We start from the raw sequence: 25543 nt of genomic DNA, 5'->3' as shown, positions 1-25543 counted from the left end.
TTCATGAAACTGGAATGGTGTAGCATGGGCTAAGGAAGAGCCTATTTAATTTGGAGCAGATCTGAATAATGGGGCAGATACACAATTATTATTCAGTTTCGTTAACATTGCGAGATAGGTCAGTTGTAATACAGACTGGTTGCGCTTGCAGATTTGCATATCACAGAAGACTGGACTATTGGCCTTGGTGGATGTATGTGCTCTCAGTGTGCCCTTCAAGTTATTTTTATTTAATGACACATTAAAAAACATTCAGTTTCAGAGAGATAAATTGCCTCTGCTGCATCATTTAGCAATGACATCATTTCTTTACATCATTTTCCAATTTCTAGTACAAGGTTGCACAAATGATGGCCCTTACGCATTTTATCTACTGTATATCTAAACGAAGAGCAAACAGTGACATTTACACAGACAGAGATTAGAGTAAAGATACCACAAAATGGTCCAGACACAGAAAAGCAAATCCTGGCCAACTGAGAGTACGATCACACAGGGATCTAAGTGCAACATAAGCTTTTTATTTTCTCATAGGATCTGCTAACTTACATTTCAAGGTTCTCAAAAATATTGCTGAAAGTGCTGAAAACTACCAGCCTTTTAGACGTTAGCAAAGGACTGCAGTTTTCAAATAAAACAACTTTCTAAGAAAGCCCTCGTCAACAGATCAACTCTGACTTCTGGCAGAGGAGAAAGCAGTCTTGCACTTACAAAATAATGCTTTTTGGTCAACTTGCCCAAAAGAAAAATGACATATAGGAGAGATTATTTGCGTCACTGGCTTTTGACTGCATCTTGATATATTTTTCCCTCACGCTCATTTGAGAAAACATGTCTGTGTATTTCGGACGTATAGGCCAAAACCTGTATTCATTTGTTTGCCGTGTGGATATGTGTCTGTGTGCTCAAAGCTTCAGTATGTCAATATTTAGACAAGCAGCATCAGAGATAATCACAGATAACCCAGATTAAACAGGAGGATTGATTTTAAACTTGATCCTATACACAAACACACATGCAAACATATAACGCTGACTAAACAGACACAGAGACATAGCACTAAAATTTGTATACTTTTGAGGTGAATGCATGCATTTACTCTACTGCATTTGTCAGACCATGAGTCAATAAAATGTTTTAGATGGCTGAGTTTTCCTCACTTTTTCGTTCTTCAAGACAAAAAAAGCCAGTGCTTGAACACAGCGACAACACACACACACACACACACACACACACACACACACACACACACACACACACACACACACACACACACACACACACACACACACACACACACACACACACACACACACACACACACACACACACACACACACACACACACACACACACAGGGGTCATGTCCAACTCTTTCCCATCACAGCTCTCTGTAGGACAGCCAGGCTTGGCTGGAGGGGTTTGGTATGGGCAGCTGGATAGTCTGGGGGAGGGGAGTCTGTGTGAGTGTGTGTGTTTTGTACATGTGTGTCTGCCTGAGGGTATTTAGTTTGCCGGGTCTGTTGAGTCAAGGGGTTTGAGCAAGCTCAATGCCCAGCCTGCCCTCCAAACTTCCTGTATGTGTGTGCGTCTGCGTGTGTGTGTGTGTGTTAACCCATGCATACATGCATCAGTGCTTATGTGTCTGTGTCTCTACACATGTGTGCTGTGTCTGGATGTCTATGCATGCGTGTGTAGTCTGGAGGGTCATGCAGGAGCAGGGGAGGGGGAGGCGGTATACAGTGGATGGGGGGGTTGTGGTGCTTGTGTCCCAAATCCATCACTGGAAAATTTGGCATTCCTCCATCTCTCCTCCCCCACACAAAAACCCGAGCCATCCTCGATCCTCATCCGTGTTCGGCTAAACCAAAATCCCCACTGTGTCTTTCTGATTTGCTGTTTAATCCTTGAACATCACCAGAGCCCCCCACCGTCTATTCATCTGATCATTCTGTCAGATAACTACATATTCAGAATATCTTTGGGAATACATTTCAAAAAAGACAATCGAATAGTTAAAGAGACAGAGAGGTTAATGAATGAAGGAGCAACAAAAGGTGTGTATGGATGCAAAAATGATGAACGATAGATGGACATAAGCTTAATAATACAAATACATGAATGGAGAGATGGGTGGAAGAACAGACCACACTAGTATGGATGTGAATCTGAATTCACACTGAGCCTTGTAAACCTGCCCTCAGTAAAAGGATTTGGACATGTATAGCTGGTAATGAACTAAATTAAATACATATCACAGGAAAATGTGGTTAGAGAAGATGGAATCAAGAGTTCAGAGACTTTTATAGATAAACAAAAGAGTCTGGGGGACATTTATGGACATAAAATCAATTATGTGCTTGAGAGCTTCCTTTGCTATATACATTATTTGTGTATGTCGTGTGAAAATCATATCAGAAAATTGGTTGTACCATTTAAAGGACAAGGTTAAGTATAGGTCATATGAGCCTGGAGGCATGCAGGTACATGGAGCACACACAGTGCTAAATGTCGATGTGTAACAGAGAAAAGTTGCGTCACCAGACTTGAGGAGAATCTACTGGCTTGTACAGTATGCATCGACCCCAAACCACTAACCTAAAAACTATCCCTTAATCCTGACCTATAACAAAACTCTAACCTCAAGCCATTTATCTAATCCCATGAACACATAACTGGGTCAGAAATGAGATTTGATATGCATTTTTGTTTGTCAGCAATAGGTCAGAAGAGTACAAGGGGATGTCCTCTCTCTCTAAATGACTAATGTGCTTTACAGACTGTATTTAGAAATAAAACTGTGACACTCTTCGTTTCCTTTCATGGACAGAACAGTTCCTAAATATATTAAGTTTGGATGTCCTGTCTTGTCTTTGTAAAATTCTGTTTATAAAAAGTTTACTCTCATCATCCAATCACTTTACTTTCTCCAAAGGTGAGAGATTGAGGGATGTCACTACAAACTGGCAAAATTCCCACATCTTCAATAAATTCACATCATACATTCAGAAGCAAAAAATTGAATGTCCTTGACACGCTACCAGCTCAGTGTTACTTAACGATTCCAATAACACAACATATAAAACTTACAATGCAACACATGAATTATATCTTTATAAAGTCAGAATTTTCATTGTATTCCAGCACTCTTAGTAGCATCTAATGTGCTGCAGATATCCTATCCACAGGAGAAATATGTGTGTGGGCATACCTGCATGTACTTACACCTGCATATGTATAAATATATACACGCTTTCCTGGTTGTGTCTATATTTCGTTCGGTGTGTATTTGAGTCTTACCGTCCACTGAGCAGGAATCCAGCGACTACTGCCAGCAGGACCAGAGCCAACGTGATGGCCACGACGACTATTGAAGCTTGAGCACGCTCACTGGTAGCTGTTACTGCAGGAAAAAAAGAGGTGGGATAAGACACACATGGTACACACACAAAAACACACCTGGCATCTCTTTTTCACGCAGCCTCCAAAAGCAGGTGAAAGTCACATGCAAGTTGAACTTTATTATTACTGCCATGTGTACTCACAGTAAGGGCTTGTCTGGAATTCAAAACGTCGGCTGAATGCGCCATAGCCTGCTGAGGTCCTGGCTCGCACCTGTAGTGCATCATATCCAAATATATCACATCATATTTTCATGTCTATGCATGTGTTAGACATGACTTTGATTCAACAACTTCTTTGTAATTGTTTATTCACATCTTCTTTTTTCACTTTAGACTAAACTGCTTTTTTTGCCATCCTTACATAGATGCACATATTTGTTTTGTTTGCTTTACCTGGAAGATGTAGACTGAAGAGGGCTTCAGCCCTTCCACCACCATCTCAGTCTCCTTGGATTTAATAATAGTGTAACTCGAGTCCTGCTCCTGCAGTAAGAGAAAGGGAGATGGGGTTAGTGTATTTCATTTGAATGCCTTACATACATTTTTGTAGCCTTTATGATTATTTGTTTATCTGTGTTGTCGCCTGTATCCCCCCCCCCATTCTTCTACACATTTCTATGGCTAAGCTATAGTGGTACATGTGTGAGTGTGAGTGTGTGTTTAAATGCATGTGTGGGAGGATCGGTTTCCAAACTGTAACCACATCAGGTTTAAACAAAGCTAAATGTCCCCTCCATTAGCCAGAGGCCATTAGCTAACCACTGACCACAAACCCTGCTCTGCTCTCCTGTGCACCTTTGTTCTGACCTTCCCAGAAAAGAAGACAACAGAGGATGAAAGAGGGAAAAGAGGAAGGGCACAGGAACAATGATCTGAATACAAGCATCAAATTGCTGTCTCTACCCAAGTCCAACTTAAAAGAAAACCACACAGCTACAGAGCGGTCCCAAGAAAGAGCCTTTTTGAGGTACAGGTTTTCTCAGTGGCCAAAGTAAAAAAAGAAAATGCTTCAAGTTAAACTGAATGTATATTCAGTTGTATCTCTGAGGGCCAATTTGAACAAAAGTTTCTGTACCTGTAATGCATTAAATATGTGGAGTACAGGGCTGTTATAAGGCAAACATCCACTGGTGCTTTGGGTTAAATTAGCATCATCATATTCTCAAATGCATGAAATACAGCTTTTTCAGCAGTTTTAAAAAACGGCTTTGAAAGTTAACTCTCAACCTCAGAAGTATACATACGTTCTGCGATAGTGCTGTTAGCTCATCACAATACTGTTTGAAATTACCAGTATATAAATTTGCATTAGGGAGAACATGAGATTGACAAAACAATTATGAAATGATTAAAAAAGTACTTTTTTTTTACCTTTTCAAAATACTTGATCTCGTACTCCAGGATGATACCATTGGGGCGATCAGGCTCCGCCCAAGAAATAGCGATGCTGCTCTTTCCAGTATGATCTTTTCTCACCACACTCACTGGGGAGGGTGCTGCACACACACAGATATAAAGACATAGTTCATTTTATTTCGAGCACATTCATTTGCTGGAGTAGTACAAAATCTATAAGTTTAATATGATGCAAGTGAATCTCTTCAATTCCAGTATTTAACATGACTGACCTAACATCAAACAGTGATTAAACACAAGAGAAATGGGTATGTTGGGTACAATCAGCATCTTTAAGACAGTCCTCTCCTGATGACACCTCATTCTTTGATGCTTACATGCGCAGAGCTAATTGTAATGCTTGCTGTGATTGTTGTTCAGTATGAAATATTTAACTGAAGATGAAACAAAATCACAAAAAAAAGACCAACACGCAGCAATGTACATCTGTGTTTGCTGTTGGGTATTTCTGTCATGCTGGGTGAGAAAAAAGAAGATCTGCCATGTTTTATCATATTTTCTCCAGAGTTCCTTCCTTGGAATTTAAGTTTGTTAGTTACCAAAGTTCCTCTGAGGTAATTTGGCGCAGTCTATTGAGCTTGAACTCAACCACAGAGATTATGTCTGGTTCCAGAGCAGCTCTGCCTCTGAAAAAAAAATGTTTGCAATCTGGCTGCACCTGTGCCTCATTAAACTTCCTTTTATATTTTGCTATTCAGTAGATGCTGGCAGAGGAGCCACTAACGTCAACTATGACTTTACACATCTGGCACAGAGTTTTTGGTATACCAAGTTAGGCGGTCTGCTGAGGATGGAATACACATTTAAAAATTGTTAAATAATGTAGTGACAAAGTGAAAATCCTGCAAGCACTATATAGACTGTATTTACTGTGGTAATGTTATACATATCACGTATCAATTCTAGTGGTTTATGTCTTAAAAAGTGGCCATACTATCACAGGAGAAAACTGTTTCCATTATAGTTTTTTTATTCTGTAAGTTCTGAAGTCAAGTGAGTGTGAGTTTGCATCAATCATTGGGCCATCCTGTTGTAACCTGAACTGTTTGCCCATCTCTCAAAGGGACAGTTGGAGAGTCTCTGACACATAAAGAGCTTTTCACCAGGCAAAATGCTCCCTCAGGCAACATCCTGATAGTATGTGTTTGTGTGTGTGTGTGTGTGTGTGTGTGTGTGTGTGTGCCTCTACTGCAAATGCTAAACACCGTTTAGGTTTCAATAGCCTCAGCAGAACTCCAGAGGGAATAAATCATCGCTACAAACACAGTAACTGTATCCTGAGTGGATGGTCGCACAGAAGTGTTATCTGCAACATCTTAAAAGCCTGAAACCAGAAACCGAATCACACACACACACACACACACACACACACACACACACACACACACACACACACACACACACACACACACACACACACACACACACACACACACACACACACACACACACACACACACACACACACACACACACACCCCGCTTAAATGGTATAAATGCTGGGATGCGATGATGAGAGAGATGGCTTCTTTTCCCAGCAGCTTAACGGGTAACAAAACCCCAAAATCTAAGTATAAATCCTCCAAAAAGGGATGCAGTTTGCCATGCTATATTTAATCAAAAGTTGAATAGAGGGTGTCATATGAAAGCATACAGAGAGTAAAGCCATCTGGTATATTATATACATATAGATTTTGGGTTATATAAATAAACCTGATGTGATATTCCACATATAAAATATATAAAATTTGAACTGAGATTGAAGCTAATTGATTGGGTCAAATGTTAGAAGAAAAGAAAAATTGTGAAAAAACACCCATCAGAATTTTCCCAGAGCCTAAGCCGATGTCTATAAATTGCTTGTTTTGTCCGATTCAAAGTCCAAAACCCAAATATATTCACATAACAGTAGAAAACAGATACATAATGCTTTATAAATTACTTAAATGACTAAGCATTGTTTACATTTTCAGTGTATTGACTAATCATTTAAGCACCAATTGTGAATATATTCCAGAAGTTCACTCCTATTCTTATTTTAGTTAGTTAGAAAACTACATGTTCAAAATGTGCAAGACTAAAGCTTCCTTTATTGTAATTTACTGTTTTCTGTACATTTAACAGATTTATTTGAAGCACATTTGCACGACATCCATATATAGCACCCAAAACAGCGTTTTGGTCAACAGAAGCACTAATCAAGTGTTTTAAACATCCATAACTGAGAAATGCAAATGCAGAGAGAGAATGGAAGAGAGGAAAGAGAGGGAAGGGGTGCTAAAGGAGGGGGAGGACGAGGGGGTGGAAGACAAGCGAGAGGCTTGACAAAAATGGAAAAAAAAAAAAGAGATGAAATATATGAGAGACACATCGAGGGGGAGATGTGGTGAAAGAGTGTAGACAGGGCCCTAGCAACACTTTCATTTTAGCATCAGTGAAGACAGTGGAATCACACTTCCAAGTTTAAACACTTCCTGTGCTTGTTACATCTGCTAATGAACAGTACAGGAAGGCAGCCCACAAATGAACACGAACCTCTTTTTCCCCATGATTTACATCTGTGTGCTCTTTTCTGTTTTTCTATCAACCTGAAGCTGTGAATCCTTCTATTTCACGAAGAGAAAGGTTAGAAAAGGTTGAAGTGAAAGCTATTCAGTGGACGAGTGCAGCCCTCCAGTGTAACAACTCTGGCCTCAGATAAGAGCAACGTTATCACAGCGCAGAACATGAGCCTCTCAGACCGCTATCTGTCTGAAGCATCACCAAAATCAATACAGACCTTCAAATATCTGGTTTATTATCCTTTAACTACCCTCAGAGAATGACAGAAAGAGAGAATGAGAGAGAGATAGGAGACAGAGAGAGAGATGGCTTCTTCCTGAGGTTGTAAAGTAGCAAAGCTGCTCTCATCTTTTGTTTGCAACTTAACCCCCTGCCTACTTGCTTTATCTCATGCCAGTCTTTTGTCATACATTTGAAACGGTGACAGTCATTTGGCAGCCATGAAACAATCCGTCGTACTGTACAATGCATTGCATTCCTGTCAGCTGAGACCTGCACATTTTAGTCAGGAAGTCATAAAAATCCTAACAAGGATCCTGAAAGAAGTGGGAACCTTCTTGACCGTGGGGTTTGCAACGTTCACAGTGTCCGGCAAAGGAACTATGCAGTATGTTGTTCCCTATATCAGTTCCCTTATTTCATGTAATCTCTCTGTCGTCTGACTAATAAAGGGATATAATCCATAAAAATATGGTTAATAGAATACCAAATGTACGAATTCAACCAGGTGGAGGCAACTGTCTTATGAATTGAAAGTACAAGATGTCAGGTATGTGTAAAGAAACAAAACATATTATTTATTTTAACAGAGACTGAATTCCCTAAAAGTCAGAAGAAACTACGCACAAAAAAGATGTTGAATAATTTATTAATAATTTCTTTCATTTCCTCCTATATTGCCTTTGACCAGTAGGGCCAGCACTGCTGCTAGCAGCACGGCAGTTGGTGAGTGAGGAAGAAAACATGAGCTTTTCTTTCTTTCTTCCTCTCTTTTACAGTGATAATAAATGAAGAATCTCTGAGTGGTTGAAATGTTCAGGTTCCTGTTTCTAGGAGCATGATACGCGGTCCAGTCCCAAACCACAGCGTGTAATAGATCAGCCGATCCACTAGGGGATACTCTGTCAGTGTCACGTTTTGCCTCGCCTAGATGTACAATGTACACAGGTGTATGAAGATGGCAGTCCGTGTAGGGTGGAAGTTTGTGGATGGATGGTTCCAACAAACACAAGACTGTCACCCAAGAGACAGCTGTTTGAGTCCCATGTGTAAAGTCGAAAGTCAGTCTTGACTTGTCAGGTACGTAACTTATGATCTCTTCCTAAACCTAACAAAGTACTTTTGGCCCCTAAACATAATCAGACAGAAGTGTTACCAGATGTTGCATATTTATTATTGTTAACATGACTGAGGAAAGTGCACATGCTGAAAACGTGACACTGCCACAGTGGACTGGTGTGTGTATTTTAAACGCTTTGGCGCAGTACCAGGCTGTGATACGCCAACAGCCTTGAAACAGGGCTACTGGCATCCGTACTCAAAATATAAGATCCCCCTTAACCCAAAACTGAAGACTTCCTGCCTTCATGTGCCCCACGGCCAGCTGCTTTCCTACCCACTCTCTATACCCATATGCTCTGCTCTACCAAATAGCTCGTCTGTCTTCTTTAATCCTCGAGTTCAATTCATTGTGGTTTCAGTGCAAACACTCTGGTGACCACTACTTTTACATCTAAACAAAAGTAAGACACATGGGCAGAGCACCAGGCTGTGCACTTATTTATTTTTTTTTAACCACCCACAAGGTAATGTATCACGATTCATTTGATTAATAGCCTACAACAGCAAAAACAATGTATGGGAACATTTAGTGTGCAGTTACCACACAGTGCTCCCACACTGTGAACAACATGAAAAACAAATGGCCAGAAATAAAGACATAATAGAGCTGAGCTACCACAGAAACTCATTTATGGTGCACATAAAGCTTATTGGCAAACAAACACCGAATTTGATTATTGATGATTCATGGCCAGTTATATTTCAAACTTTTTTTGATTTTATAATTTGGAATCATGAATGATATTTTCTCCTTGTGTAGAATGAACAGTATGCTCATAGTATGTCACACAAGTCTTTTTTGTTTCAGTTTTATACACAAAGCATAACCAACTATCTCAAACATAGACAACTGGAAATGCCATTGGGCTGCAGGAATAGTTCTGTAGTCAGTTTGGTGATTCATTTTTTATTTTTTTAAATGAATTTTTACAATTTAATAGTGGTTGCTAGCTAGCTACCTTATCAAAACTATTGGTGTGAAAGGCGACATCAAAGCACAGCAAAATATATGACTTGAATTTTTAAAATGGTTAAGCTGCACCAGACCTCTGAATGTTTTCTGAATGTGTACAAGCAGTTAATGTCCACCCTCTCCTTCTCTCCTCTTTTTTCCCTCTTTCTTTTCCTCTTCTTGCAATCTCTCCCTTCTTACCTCCCCATCACTTCTGTTCCACAGTTTGTCCCCTCTATCTCTACCTCCGTCTTGTTGTTCTGTCCTTCTATTTCCACCTTCCCTCTTGCCTTTTACCTCTCCTCCTCACGAGTACCAACACTTTATTATTCAGCAGGGCTTCACAGGGACACTGTGAAATCACCTATTTCACGGATCCCTTATCGAGTGTGACACTTCCCACACATCAAACGGCAGATCCTCTGACTCTTTCTCTCTGTCTCTGTCTGTCTCCCCGTCGCCCCCGTCTCTCAGTACTTTTGTCTCAGTATCTCCTTTTCACCTTTTTACCCTGTGCAAAAGCACAGTCAAAACGCACAACCCAAAAACACAGATGTTTACTATACTGATCAAAGTCTTCATTGGATAATTACATCTGTGATACAGAGGCGAGGCAGGATCAGAGTGTGTTAGACAAAAAAAAATGAGTGTTTTCCCTCTTTCTAATCCTGTTAATCATCACATTTATCTTGTGACCCTTAGAGAGGTCAGGAACCACTTACTTAAGATAAAGAAGGTCTGGATGTGATATTTTGGTGCTGTGATGGGTCTGAAAAATTACTTGTTAATAAATAGAAATAATATGAGTGAATTAATTTAATATTGATATAAAGTTTACAACCACATGGAACCTTCTGTACCTCCTGTTCACTGAACTAATGGGCAATGCCACCAATAAGGGTTAGATTTGCAGTCGTGCAGTGGATTTTATTGAATTTACTTGGCAAAATATTTTATTTTACGGTACAGTTAACTGTAAATGGTTCATCTGAACACTTTAAGCATTTGCATGTGAGCACACACGTTTGCACATATGTTCTGCAATCTGTATTCCAGATAATTGGAACAGCCAAACAGCACTATTGGTACAGCTGTTCAAAACCTGTCAACCTTCCAATGTTTCCAGTTTGTTATCCTGTAAATGTTTTTCTTTTGCATTACCAACCTGACTCACTAAAATGGATCACACCATTTTGAACCAAACGCTATTATTTTCTCTAAACATTCATTTATGTGATTTTGGAATCACAACAATCACAAGGACATTTATTTTGTTTTGTTTAAATGAAGTTTCATTAAAGTCTTATGTTACAACTGTATTTATTCTTTATTTTTGTGTGCACAGTCTGCCACTATTTGTAATATATATGTACTGTATATTTATATGTGCTGCCTTATTGGCCAGATTAGTATATTTATCTAATCTAATCTAACAGGCTCGTGCCACGTTCATGCCAAAGAGCAGCACATTTTATCCATCTGTGACTCTGCCAACCATGTATAATCTAACATAATCCCTAATCTCCATTTGGTCCAGTGACTGGCTAACTTTAATCCAGCTACAACTCCAATAAACTGAATGCGAGTTCTGCAGTCTGATGTAATCCATTGAGGCTTCTGACAGCCACAGTGACAACACAGTTAGAGGGCCGTCAGTACTCTCGACTGTCAGGCAACCGTCTGCCTCTCTCTGTCTGTCTGTCTCTCCTACACACACATACTGTATTCATCCTACTACTACTCATATTACTACTACTACTTCCAACTATTACCACACTGCCAATGAACCATCTGTTCAACAAATAGGAGCAAACACACTCCTTCAAAACATTTTTTTCCCTCCAGCCTCCCCTACAGATGGAAGCCCTGGGAAGGAGAGCATTAAGCTCATATTTTTCTCATTTCATTACGCTGTGTGCTACCCATTTCATTACAAGCAAATAAATAAACAACACAAGCACACACCTCATGTAAACATAAAAACTGGTTCCCAAAGCAGATGTGAATTTTAATCTCAATTTAAAAAGGAAAACCAACAAAGCTTCCAATATTTACAGCTACGGGGAGCAGTTGGATTCTTTCATTGTGCAATAGTAGAGTGCTCTTTTATGTTTGGCCGCTGCGCTGCTCACTTCAGTGTTGTTGGTTTAGGGTCTTGCTCAAGCATACTTTAATTACACAGATTTTCTAAACTGCTCTGGCATCGTAGATAATAAAATATTTCAAGCAGCTACAAGTGCACAACATTATACCAGCTGAAGTTTTCGTTTTTGCTTGGAGTTGATCGATAATAGTACTTCCCAGCTTAAATATAACATGTAAACTTGCAAGTCATCAGCCTGATTCATCACTGTTGATAGGCATGCAGAATAACACCTGCTACCACATACACAAACAGCCTGCGAATCAAGAGCTTTCATTATGCCACCAATTCCTGCAAATCTTGTTGATGAAATGTACTGCTTAATTGAGGGGACCAAGCTGCTTTTTCAATGACAAATCTGGATGCAAAAGCAAAAAGCAAAAAGCTTTCCACTGTGCAATGTTCCCTCATTCACTGCAGGGATGGTACGCAAGGGAAAATTAATACAGCGACAGATTTGTTGGACAAATACTGTGATAATTTGATCATCTGGTGTCTTTGTTATCAAACCCAGATATTCATGCCAGGAATCCGACACACAGGTGGGTCTGTGGCAGTCCCAATAAAAGAAGGGGGAAAAAAAGAGTTATGACAAAATGGTGATGATTTCAGTTGGGAAATTCAGAACATGTTTGAATACTGGGGCTGGGGGGAACAGGACAGCTGTGGTGTTGATTGGAGAAATCATGGGGAGGCTATGATTGGCAAAAAAGCAGGTACTGAAAGTTTTGACAGATCTGATGCAACATACCTGCCTGATTGGTTGTCACATTAAGTGACACATACTGCTTTGCGTGGTCTTTGGCCAGCTCTGACACCCCATTGACAGCCTCCAGCAGAAAGCTGTAGTTGGTGTGTGACTGCAGGTCGGCCACCATCACGGAGGTGTTTGACACGCCGATGCGGCGTGGCAAAAAACGTACGTTGGGGCCGCATTCTTCCAAGCCCCTTCCATCTGGCAAGACCCGTCTGCACAGGATGTTGTAGCGCACATCCTTCCTGCCACCGGTTTCCATGGGGACTGACCACTCCAGAAAAACGCTAGTCTCGTTGACATTGGAAATGGCATTACGTGGAGCAGAGGGAGGGCCTGAGAGACATGGAAAGAGAGGTAAGAAAAACATCCATGAAGGTTAAATAGTTGTCATGCATATCAAAGAACCAAAGTACATGAGCAAAATTGAGCAGTAAAACAGAAGTATGCATGTGCAAATAAAAAGGTCTTATATCCTCACGTGTGCAGGCCATATTGGGAGGGTCAGAGTCAATCTTATAGTATCCATCTTCACAGCTGCAAGCAGTGGCTCCTGTCTGCCTGGCCACACTGTGGGGTGGACATTTACTGCAGGCCAAAGACTCCAGCAGCGAACGGTAAAACCCCACTTTGCAGACTGAAAGACCAGGAGGAAAGGGGGGGTGGATGTCACAGGGTTTTTGGGGTTGGATAAAGAAAAGATGAGATGATTAGAGTAGACATACAAATAGGAAAAGGAAGGGGGTCATGGGGAGAGTGGTAAAAAGTGGGGGAGAGAAAAAGCGGGACAGCATGGTTAGTTCCTTTGAGAAAAAAAAAAAAAAAAGGTCAGTAGAAAATTCCCTGGGTGGTTGAGGTTGTTTTGAGGTTCCTCATCAGAGACACTACAGTAGCTGCGGAGTTGAAATTAAAAGCAGCATTTGTCACCTTGTTTATGTTGTCACATTTGTAATTTGTCTTTGTTTCTTTTGAAGACTGATTTCTTCTTATCCCCCTTCAGGGATTATTTCTTTTATCCAACCTGTGCAAGCCTGTTCTCTTTTTCATGTTTTTAGGGGCTTTCCATTTTATTTATAGCCACAATTCAATTCAGTGATTTGTTAACAGGAATTTTGTTCTTGCATCGGCTGTACAATATAGGCTGACATTGTTTTGGGAATCCTGTGGGATTCCCGTGCGATTGGAGTCAGTTTGGGGCGGGCTATGAATCATATTAACAACAGGTCAACTCCATAAATATGCAGTTCTAATATAAATAAACACCATTTACTTTATTTTGAACACAACGCTAGTAATTCTGTTGTCTTTTTTATTCTTCTTTATTCTCTAATGTCTGCTCTGGTGGCTGGTTGCTGGTTGGTTGCAGCCACCTGACCAGTGCATGACGTGTTTGGAAAAGCACAACACAGAATGGGACAGGAGTTATTTTTCCAGGATTGCGATGGGACAGGAGTGAAAATCCACTCACGTGTCACCTCTACTGCACAATACTGTATCCACAAAGCCCCCTATGTGAAACATATACAAAAAAATTCAACAAATACAGAAACAGACTCACACAGACAGGCGGTTGATCTAAGTGGGGCAGGTAAACAGCAGGGTGACACACTCAGAATGTTAACACGCAAGAATACATCAACAACCTCCGTTGCCATGGCTGCGCCCCCAAGCCAACCAATCACTGACTTATCACAGAATCCTTTTCTCTCCGATTTTTCTGTTGCACCCAGACAGATACAAATAGACACATGCAACAGAGGATGAAACACGAATGGGATATTGGACTCCATAGATTACTATTACATAGATATTGTGTAGTCAATGAAATTTCTGACAGAAGGGAGGATGCCTGTGAAAGGAGTACAGGACAAGAGAGAGGAGATGTTTCATCCATGTGTGTCCTCTAAGACTCTAAGGATAGGAGCAGTTATTTTCACCCATCGTTTGTTAACGTGGTCGTTGTAAAGCCCATTCAAGCTCTAACTGTGATTAAGAGCTACATAATTAAACTTCGGGCAAGAAGACAGGAGGATAAAGAACAGGAGAGGAGAAAATACGGTAAGGTAAAAAGGAAATAAAATGGGAAAAGGGAAGAGACAAGACGAGGTAGAAAGTCAAGTTTACGAGGGGAGATGGGGATAGAAAAGAGGAGAGAGGATGAGACAAAGGAGGAGTGGAGTGTGGAGTGTGTGTGTGTGCGCGCATGTGTGTGTTAGGCGTTAGGCAGCGGTGGCTCTGATTCCCCTTGACGGAACCTTGGTCTATTGTCATGGAACATTAGGCCTGAAAAATTCTCCCTCTGCCCTGGATCGCTCTTGTGTCTCACCTCTGCTTCACACACCCACACACACCCCACACACCCCACACACCCCACACACCCCACACACCCCACCACCCCCACACACCCCACACACACCCCACACACACACACACACACACACACACACACACACACACACACTTTGTTTTTGTTATATTACAGCAGACCAGAACATGCATACTGAGAACCACCATGCATGAGGCTTGTACAGCACTAGGGGAAAGAAATAAAAAATAAAAATCTAGCAGTTTCCTGGAGCACACATGCAGGAAAGCCTGCATGTGTTTGGCATGTAGGATGCCACACATATCCTAACTATGAGTTGAGGCTGAAGACATTGCTTTTGCGGCATTCATGAAGCTGGCCTAGTTTTGAATGAGCACAGTAATACATTTGATAACTCATGCTCAACAGAGCCGTGACAATAATGTATGCCTTTAGGGTTTATGTTATTCAGTTGTGAAAAGATGGTCTAAACGGTTTATTTTTGCTTTCCTTACATTCATTAAAGGAGTGAATATAAAAACATCTCTGTCATCATCACATCCCAGCATTTAAGCGTTGAGTGAGTGTGTGTGTGTGTGTGTGTGTGTGTGTGTGTGTGTGTGTGTGTGTGTGTGTGTGTGTGTGTGTGTGTGTTGAGGCATTCAGGGCAGTAGGACACACCTGATCCTTTGTCTGCTTCAGCCCGTTGTCACACACACATTTATGGTTGCATACAGATTTATTGCCATAGTCTGGTGTCTAGCTCTCCTTGACTCCATCCTCCAAAGCCCCATGGCCAAATCAATAAAGCTGGGGTGGCAGCTCATTTCACATATAGAGACAGACACACACAGACACACACAGTGAAGTACAATGAAGAGGCATAGAGAAGGGGAAAGAAAAATAAAATCCCCTTGAGCATATTAGTGATTAGTGATGGTAGGCTCAGATAATATTCCAATATTACTATGATTATTTTTATTTCAATTTTTATTTATTTCTTTTTTGGGGGTGGGGGACTAAGCTCTCACTTCCTGGTGTGTCTGTGCCGCACTTCCAAAAGATCGCCTGTCAATCAAACAGTAGGCTTGTGGGCACAGTGTGGTACTATGATGGCTCCTCACTTGGACTCCCTGTTGACTGAGTTTTGAGTTTCTGTAGATCTTTTTTTGTCTGTTGGCCACAGTGGCTGCAAGCTGTCATTGCTGAGGATAACCACTTTGTTTTTCCATTTATTACACACACACACACACACACACACACACACACACACACACACACACACACACACACACACACACACACACACACACACACACACACACACACACACACACACACACACACACACACACACACACACACACACACACACACACACACACACACACACACACACACACTTATCAGATAATGTTCACTATATGATCTCAGATTTTCTAGGCAAAGACTTACAAGACTCTTAGTTAATGGAATAGCATTTCTTTCCCCTGGAAGTTGCAAATGATTATGAGAATGATATAAACATTTGCAATTAAAATGTGCAAATTGGTGGGAAAAAAACCCATTGCGTGCCACTTTAATGAAAGTCAATTCCAGTTGACTAATAAGCACCAACAGTGTGGATGTTAAGGTATTTATTATCATTAATTCTCGCTCATTTCCATTTAGGATAAATAGATTATGCATGCTCTACAAGAAAAGTGAACACAGAACATGTGCTGAAATTAACTAAAAGCAGGTATTGTTAGATATGACATGACGGCACGAGTGCAAATGACTGCATAGTTTTATCATGCTCCATTTCTGACAGTTGTTTTTATTAATTATGTGTATTAAGGATTTGCTAGAGACAGAAGAAAAGGGCATGAAGATCAGGACTGCCAGCTGAAGGCTGAAACTGGGATAATAATGCCACAGAGAGTGAATAAGAACATGTGTGTTCAGAGTGGGATTTGAGAGCAAACCACAGCTTAAGGGTAGCCCTAAAGTCTGTGGTGTGGCTGTTAGGACAAGCGCAAAAAAACATGCAAGTTGACTAAATGTCATTTAAATGGCAACTGGATCACTGTACATGTGACTTAGTGTTCACGCCTTTCATTTAAACTGTTATCAGTATCTACTACCATAGTGAAATTAAGATTTTTACTCCAAATGACAGACCCATCTACCCTCATAACATGATCACTGGAAAAAATTTACAACGCACATACAGTGATTTTAAGAAACAGGGTATTTTGTGCATTAATTTTTTTTTTTTCCAACGCGTATGTTACTGATGAATTGCCTGCAAAACTAAACTAGAGTAATATTCCCACCAATTACAGCTGTACTTTGTTCATTCACATGCTAACATGTCAAACCAATAGGTGAACAGGGTAAACATTAGGCTACCTAACCCTAACAGTATTATCACTGTGAGTATGTTAAGATGCCGGGAATATATTGCGATAGCGATTTGTTTTTTAAATCTACCTTAAGGAAAACTGTCATAGTATGAAGAACACACCCCCAATATGCATAAAATCTAAGAAAAAAAGGTAAAATTTTTATGTAACCAGAACAGTGCTGCATTTGTATTTATTACGGTTCCTGTAACAGTGTTGATACAGTGTTTTTGAGAATAAATATTACAAAACTTTTTGTTAAAATGTGCAGTGTATTAAAACATTTGCAATGGATAATACATTTCTCAAAGTGCATATGTTTAGACTCTACCACTTGTACCATATCTCAAATTTCAAGCCCACACAGCTTACTTTATAGTCTAAGAATATATACATTCTTTTGGTGAAAGTTTAAAATTATCATCATTATTATTTTTCCAGTGACTATTTAATCTTTTAATTTAATCATCTCTTCATTATTTATCTTGTTGGATGTCTTACAGTGAAATGTCTCCAGATACAAGGACAGGCAAGCTGTTAGATCTTAGGATCAGGTGCTTTACTGGTTTAATTGTCTTGAAGGGACACACCCACTCACACATACATCTTAATATCCGCACACACACAGACACACATACACTTCCTGTGGCGAGATTAGTTATGGTCATGGCTGGCTGGCTGAAATGGCTCATTCCTCATTGTGAATGCAATTTGAATAGACGGCATTGGTGGTATTAATGTGCGTGCGTGTGCATGTTTGTGTGCGTACATGCGTGTGTGTTGCCCTTGGGCAAGCTGTCTTTCTGATGCCACGCAGCTCTTAATGCACAGCACAAAGGGTAATAGGTAATTAATATGCAATACACACTAATGTGCCTGTATGCATAAGTGTGTGCGTGTTTGTGTGTGAGGTTAATACGTAATTAATATGCATCACACACTGGCATCCCAGGCAATTAAGGATCCAGCGGTGTCCATCGATGCTTCTAAACGAGCGTCCTCTTTAATTGGAAACATTTCATTGTAAACATGTTGATTTATATGACTGGCTGTCGTTTGGTGGGATTAGAGAGAGTAAGCGATTAAGGCAGAGGGAGAGAGACATACTTGAAGGGGGAAGGGGGTAAAAAAGTTAAGTTAAAGTTAAGGGCCCCATACTGTGCATCAACATAGCATCGGATTTAAATTCACTTATATGAGCACGGGCACAGTATGGATCCATATATTAAAATAGATTCCTAAAAAAATATTGCTAGAGAAGGGTTAAAAGTTACAGGATCAAGCGTCCATATTCACAAATATTCTTAAGACATGAATTGTGTCCATATCCGTTGGTTAGTTGGTCAACGGTGCTTGTAGAAACTAGAAAATGGTCTGCAGAGATGTAGAAAGAACGCAAAAACTTTGACATAAATCAATCTAAAAATACTATACTCGATTATGAGTAAAAATTTGTGCTTTCAAAGTACAGAATTATTTCCATGAAAATGTATGCATTCGTTATGTCTCAGGATTATTGTAATGGCACTAAGATCCTGACACTTTTTTACGCCTAATCTGTGGGTGCTTGCAATTTGCGTTGTGTTGTGCAGCTGCTGGTTGGTTGAAGATGATACGAGAGAATAACAAAAAGCAAAATGGCTCATTATTTGTTGTACGTGACATTTACTTATATTTCCATCTTTCCAGAGACTCTTCCAACTGTACACGGATTTAGCAGGATTGATATAAAATTAAACTTTTACAGAAGAACACAACAATGGTCCGGCTGAACTTCAATACAATGCCTATTTTGTTAACAGATACTATTGTGAACTAATAAACTAGGCAAAGAAACGCAGTAAATATCCTCTTCCTGTATTTGTCCCAAAGCGAGCTACTGGCCTACAGAACATAAACACAGCATGTGTGTGTGTCCATTAATGAGGCTGTCATACCTTCACAAATTATTGCTGCATTACTGTGTTTGTGTGCATGCCTGTGCATCTGCGCATGTGTCTTTGTCGAAGCACGCTCATATTTGTGTGTGAACACAAACAAAGCTGGATGATAATAACATAATAATATACAATCAAGTCAATGGGGTTTTCCTGTCTGCTGGATGGCAGAGAAGGTCATTGTTCAGCACCCATTTATTCTCACAATCAGGCCACAAGCAGAAACCGAGAGGTCAGACAGGTCATGATACCTTTCAAACATAAATCAATGTATTGCCCTAGTCAAAGTCTACTGGGGGAGATAAAAAATTAGCAGTACATCATAATGATTAATCAAGTGTCAAGTTATGGTGACAAGATGTGTTGGAGAGTAATTCAACCAACTGAATAACACCAGACTATACATTATATTACTCTTTCAGCATTTAGCTGACACTCATTTGCTTGAAACAAATACCAACCGCTGCAAACACAAATTGCAATCACCCACAGATTAGGTATACAAGGGTCAGGATCTCAGTGCCAATACAATACTCCAGAGACATTAGCTGTCAGGTCAGACATACATGTAAACTACATGTGCATGAAATTTGCTGTGAATCAAAATTTTCTTTTGACCAATTTCAGTAAGTATGTAGAATATTTGTGCTTCTGTGTGCACATTTCTGTGTATGCAGAAACACGTTTGCAGATGCACATGCCATGGTGTGTACACGTCGTACCTTTAGTTCACCAGATGCTTGCTGACAGTGTTTTGATTCCATGCAGGAAAAGAAATCGCTTTTATGTCTTTTTCTAAATCAGCCAAATGTTACAAGAAATGATCAGGTAATTTAGCGACATAAACAGGTTTTGTATTAAAATTGTGTGTGACCAGTGTGAATGTATTCCATCATCAGCCCTCAGGCACAAGGGCAAAAACTGCTACAAAACTGTAATTGTTCCATGAACTATCATTTGGGAAACCCCATCATCTGACCTCATGCATCAGAAGTGTCCATAACTACCAGTCTAACCAGTTCTACAAGTCACTGCTGACTAGGACTCTGGAGACAACCAGGCTTTCATGGAAAGAAGCTGGCTCTGCTGAATGAAGCATTTTATTAATATTTCACCAAGTGCAGAAATGTGTGTGTGTGTGTGTGTGTGTGTGTCTGCTCTTGTATCTTTGTGAGGACATTGTGGCTGGCCAATGTTTCTTCAAGGAGGTTTTTAAGGGGTTTAGACTTAGTTTTAGGGGTAGGGTTTGAATTAGATTTAGGTTAGGGTTAGAGCAAACCAGGTTATGCACCTAGTTACTGTATGGTGGTTGTAACTGAAGTTAGGGGGCTAGGCGATGTGCTGCACCAATTAGACTCCTCACAAGTATAGAAAAAAACATGTGAATATGTGTGCATGTTAGCAGGGGGAAGGGTAAAAGGGAGGAAGCACTTCTGGGAAAGTCAGTTTACCCAACAAGCACTCAGGAAGCACTTTAGTTGTCATGACAGCATCACCACGTTGAGATGATGGGGTGATGGAGAGGGGCTGGGCGTAAAGATGGAGGAGAGAAAGAGAGAAAGATGCAAGAGGGGAGAGTATAGTGAACGAAGCCAGTAGCAGCTTCCAAATGAACAGGATCTAAAAAGATGAATGGCGACTCTTTCCGCAACATATCCATGTTGATTCATATTTCAGGAGATGATGGAATAAAAAAGATTCCTGCCACTTGCAGACTTTTCATCATTCACTGTGCTGTTCCTGCTCTTGAGCAACTCAGAGATGACAGAACTTGTAAAGGTTACTGAATACTGTTTAACTCAAATGATGAGAATTTAAAAAGACACATTGCAGTAGATATACTGGAGGAAACTTCTGATCTAGCGATGCCAGTTCTGATCCAAATTTAGAACTCATAAGTTTAGGCTGCACTTTTATATCCATGGCAGTCGGGCCAATATTGCTAAAACTGATATTAAAATATACAGCAATAAAAAATAAACAAATGACACTTTAGTTAATTTAGCAAAATGAAACAAAAGGTCTCACAACCATGACAGAAAATGACTTTAGGTTTAACTTTTCCCACTGTCCTTTCTCCTGGGAACCCTGTAAAATGAACCTTATCACCACATATGGCTAATCATATTGAAATGGCAGATGCCGCCATAATCGTGTGTGTATCTCTGTGTTATGCAAGTGACTGTAATACCCTTGTCACCACACCATCAACCACAAGCCCCGCACTGCAAGTGTGAGCCGCTTGTTCGCTATCCCATAATTCCCAAGAGGGAGAAGGCAGAAAGCCTCCTCACATTACTGCGCCAGTGAGACAGTTTCTGATGGCAGCACCACCACCATGACCAGATCGAGTTTGACATATGCTGCAGTGACGTCTGACAGGCAGGCAAACATAGAGGAACATCAGGGGAGCCCTGGCACTGAAACAAAGTATTGTCAAGGGAACTCCAGCTCTACCCATGACACACTTAGACGACACTCGATGAACGCAATTCTCCGTGGTTTTATTATTCCACCAGTGTGCGGCACTTTATCATTGCATGTAATTCTTTTAACTGATGATACCAACAGTCGTCCTCGTTTTCATTGTATTCCTCATCTGCTGTCATCCCATTTCCTCCTCTCTGCCTACTCCTACCCTCCCCCAACTTTCCCTCGCTTCTTCCCCCGTCGCTGCCCATCTCTTATACCTCCAAGTCTTTTTTCTTCTGTCAATTCAGTGCAGCCCCAATCCAACATCACAAAGCAGTCAACCCAAGCATCCATTCAGCCTTTATTTCATCTTTCCAACATGGCATTCAGCTCTTATCCTATCATGCCAACATTCTAGTCAGTCCTTATTCCATCTCTCCCACACCCAATTTATCCCATATTCCATTATTCCAACTTGAATCCTGTCCTTATTCCATCATTCCAGTATGTCATCGAGCTCTTTTACTATAATTGCAACATTTCACTCATATGCCTTTATTCAATCATTCAAGGGACCCTTATTCCATTGAGGCTTTAATCTAAAACTCCTTATTTAGACCTCTGATTACAGTGACATTATTTCAAGCCCAAATGCAATCATTCAAGCAATCCTTTATGTCCTTATTCTACCATTGTTTGCAATGTTTTGCATATGTGTGGTTTTGGTGTCATTTCATTGTTGGATGCAATGTTAGTGCTGTAACTTCAAAAAAGTGGAAGTGGAATCCATTCCTGTTCCATTGAGCTATTCTGTCATTGAGTGTGTTTACATGAACACTAATAGCCGAGTTGTGATCAGGCTTTTGGAATATCCTTTTTAGGTGTTTACACATGCACACATCGTATGTATGTTCCTGAAACCTGGATAAGGTTTAATACCAGTTTTGAGACACCCAACTGCTTCTTAGATAGTGTGGCACGTAAACTCCTTATCCAGGTTTCTGATCAGTGTGGGTGGCAGTGCTGGTGCATCTTCAATGCAATTTGCTTAGTTGTTAAATAAAAAGAAATATGATACATGATATAATCATACTGAAAGGAAATTGGATGTTGGTCATAGTGTTGTTCTCATCTCCAAATCTCATCAAATTTGGTTCTTCCTTCAGAGAAATCAATTGATAAATGAATGACAGAAATTGGGCAAGAATAATGTATAGAAACATAAATAACCAGGCTTTTCATGTTCCATGTAAACATAATATCTGAATACGATCCAAATCATTCAGCAATTCAGCTCTTTTTCTGTGAACCCAACATTCAGCTCAAACATTATTCCAATGTTCCATTCAGCCATTATTCCCACATTCCTTCTAGCATTCATTCAGCCTAAATCACATCTGCGAGACTGAACTCTATCTACAATCCCCCCCTTCCTTCTCATCTATCTCTTCATCCATCTGCCCACTTCTATCCTCAGTTATCCTTCCTCTTTTGCTATCACCACTGAAACAACACTCATCCATCTCTCTGTCTCTCTGCCCTCACACCCTGTGGTGAGAAATCTTCAATTTATCTTGTGTCCCCTTGTTTTGCCATCACTTCTCCTCTCTGTAACTCTTCTGTATATCCTTCCATCCATCTACCCATAGATGTACTCCCCTCCTCCCCCATTCTCTCTCTTCAGTCTGACAGTGCTGCAGGCTATCACCAGTTATCTCAGCTAAAGTTGTGCCTACATCTATACATCTCACACAACCACATACAGTATCTTTAGATCTCATCTGACACAATCTGGCATAACAAGACTGGATATCCACACGGTTTGTATGTAAATACATTTACTTTCTATGCATCTTTCACTCTTTTGCTGATACTTAAACTATTGCATGCTCACTGCAATCCTATGCAGGGAATAAATAGCAAAAAAAAAAGACAAATAAAATGATCAAATGCAGAGGCTGTATGATAGGTGTAAAAAGCAATTACTAACACAAATCCAACCATGCATTCTCGTACAGATGTTACAGTGCAGTAATAATATTTTATCCAGTGTATTTAGCCACTTTGAAAACCCCTCACTCTGGTGGTGTACGTGGTTGAATTTTTTCCATAAATACAGATGTACTTTTGAGAGTGATGTATGTGCGTGTGAGGGAGGGTGAAAAAAGACTCAGAGTTGGATTGTTGGTGGAGAAAGATGGACAGATCTGTAAAGCAGGGAGGGAGAGGGAAGTGGAGTGAGAGGCAATGGCAAGAGTGTAAAAGACAGGAGAGGGCTAATGTAGGTGGCAGCAATAGCGAGGAATAGAAAGAGGGAGGGATGGAGAGGGAGGGATGGAGAAGCAATGAATGATAGGCAGTCACAGACAGATATGGTGAGAGACAGAAAGGAAAAGAGAAAGAAACACTAGAGTGAGAAATATGGGGAAATGAGAAATTGAGGTACAAACAGAAAGCAAAGGTGTGAGACCGGAAGAACTAGGGAAGTAAGAACGAGGAAGAAAAAGACAAAGAGGAGAAAGAGCTGCCCATAACGAGTTCTGTCCTACATTCACAAAGGCTGTGTTAAATCATGCTCTACTAGGCAGCGCACACAGCCAATACAGCCGAGGTCCACACACACTTACACATTTTCTCTCACATAAACACCTGCAACCCACTGATTCACAGTCGACAGTAAGACGAGACAGCACTAACTAAAAAGGCTGAACAGGTTATAAAATAAAATTTGGTTATGAACCATGCTGCATGTTTTTAAAACAGCTTTAGCTGACACTGACATTCACAGAGAGGGCAAAATGGGCATAATAGAGTGGAAATTGAACCACTACACCGAGTGAAGGTTCTCAAATCCAGATCGGCAGATGTTCAGAACCTCCACATCTGAAAGGCAACCAGGAAACCACCCCCACTCCCAAAAAAGACTCGATGCGAGTGACTGAAATGCACATGAAAAACTGTTTGCTAAAGCAGTGAACACATATGGTAACAAAGCTGAGAGAGAGGAAGCCCTGCCATGTTTCTCTCTGTAGACCATTTCAAAAGGCTGTCAGTCTCATCTGCATATGAAACTGTAAGAAAAAAACCTTGTAGCTTTATCAATTACTGGGAGTGCGTTCTACTCTGACAACTTACTTTTAAGTTTGTTTACATATTTTTTTTGTATATATGGACCATGATTAAAAATAAACTCTATTTTACTCTGAGCACCAATGGTGTTTTTATTCTAAACATTTAATCAATGGAAAATATTTGCATATCACACAAATTCATCTTCCTGGAAAGCAAAACACTGAAACTTATTATAAAATGGAAACCAGTGAATCCTTCTGCAACATTAAAACTTTGTTCTGTTGCGAAAGGACAGTGAAAACAGGCCATGAGGCACACTGTGGAAATACACGGTAGCAGGGTCAGATTTTATCACAGTGTCATCAAAATAACACCCTCACACCCCTTTGTAAATGGGAGTACAGAGGGAATGCTGCTTTTTGGCTGGCTCTTTTAAGCTCATTACACCATCCATTTTGCTTTTTGTTTCAGTTGTAATATAACACATAGATTTCAAAAAGAAAACATACACAATATTAGTCTTGCAAACTATGCATTTCTCCTTTCCCTGTGTAAAATTAAGACTGCATATTTGCTAAAGTGCTACTAAATTTCTAAAACTGACAGTGTACATAAACAGAGGTATTGCACATGAAGCAGGCATGCTGTTGGAGCAATGCAGCTGATGAAGTTCCTTTTACTTCAAAGAATCATATTGTTAAGAATAACAGGACTACTGAGAGCTCTGTGAGGCTGAACTTACAGACACAGCGGTGCTTTGAACTACATGCCAATGTCAGCATGCTCAAGTTTCAAAATGACAATAATACCACGCTGAGTACATCAAGTTTAGCATAATAGACTGCTAATATTTGCTAA

The 25543-nt window shown here is 40.2% G+C and overlaps 1 protein-coding gene across 1 annotated transcript in view; it reads right to left on the bottom strand.

Moving 5' to 3' along the window:
* Nucleotides 1–25543, bottom strand: part of LOC127370703 (ephrin type-A receptor 5) — a 63345-nt gene that overhangs the window by 21214 nt on the left and 16588 nt on the right. Inside the window, exons 4-9 of the mRNA XM_051412986.1 lie at nt 13054–13209; nt 12570–12908; nt 4776–4900; nt 3798–3887; nt 3546–3615; nt 3301–3403 (exon numbers count right to left, since the gene is read on the bottom strand). Of these exons, the coding sequence (XP_051268946.1) occupies nt 3301–3403; nt 3546–3615; nt 3798–3887; nt 4776–4900; nt 12570–12908; nt 13054–13209 (883 nt within the window). The remainder of the gene's footprint in view (nt 1–3300; nt 3404–3545; nt 3616–3797; nt 3888–4775; nt 4901–12569; nt 12909–13053; nt 13210–25543) is intronic.

Source organism: Dicentrarchus labrax, unplaced genomic scaffold (assembly GCF_905237075.1).
Source record: "Dicentrarchus labrax unplaced genomic scaffold, dlabrax2021, whole genome shotgun sequence".
In the NCBI taxonomy this organism is placed as follows: Eukaryota; Metazoa; Chordata; class Actinopteri; family Moronidae; genus Dicentrarchus; species Dicentrarchus labrax.
This window is presented reverse-complemented; position numbering and strand designations above follow the sequence as displayed.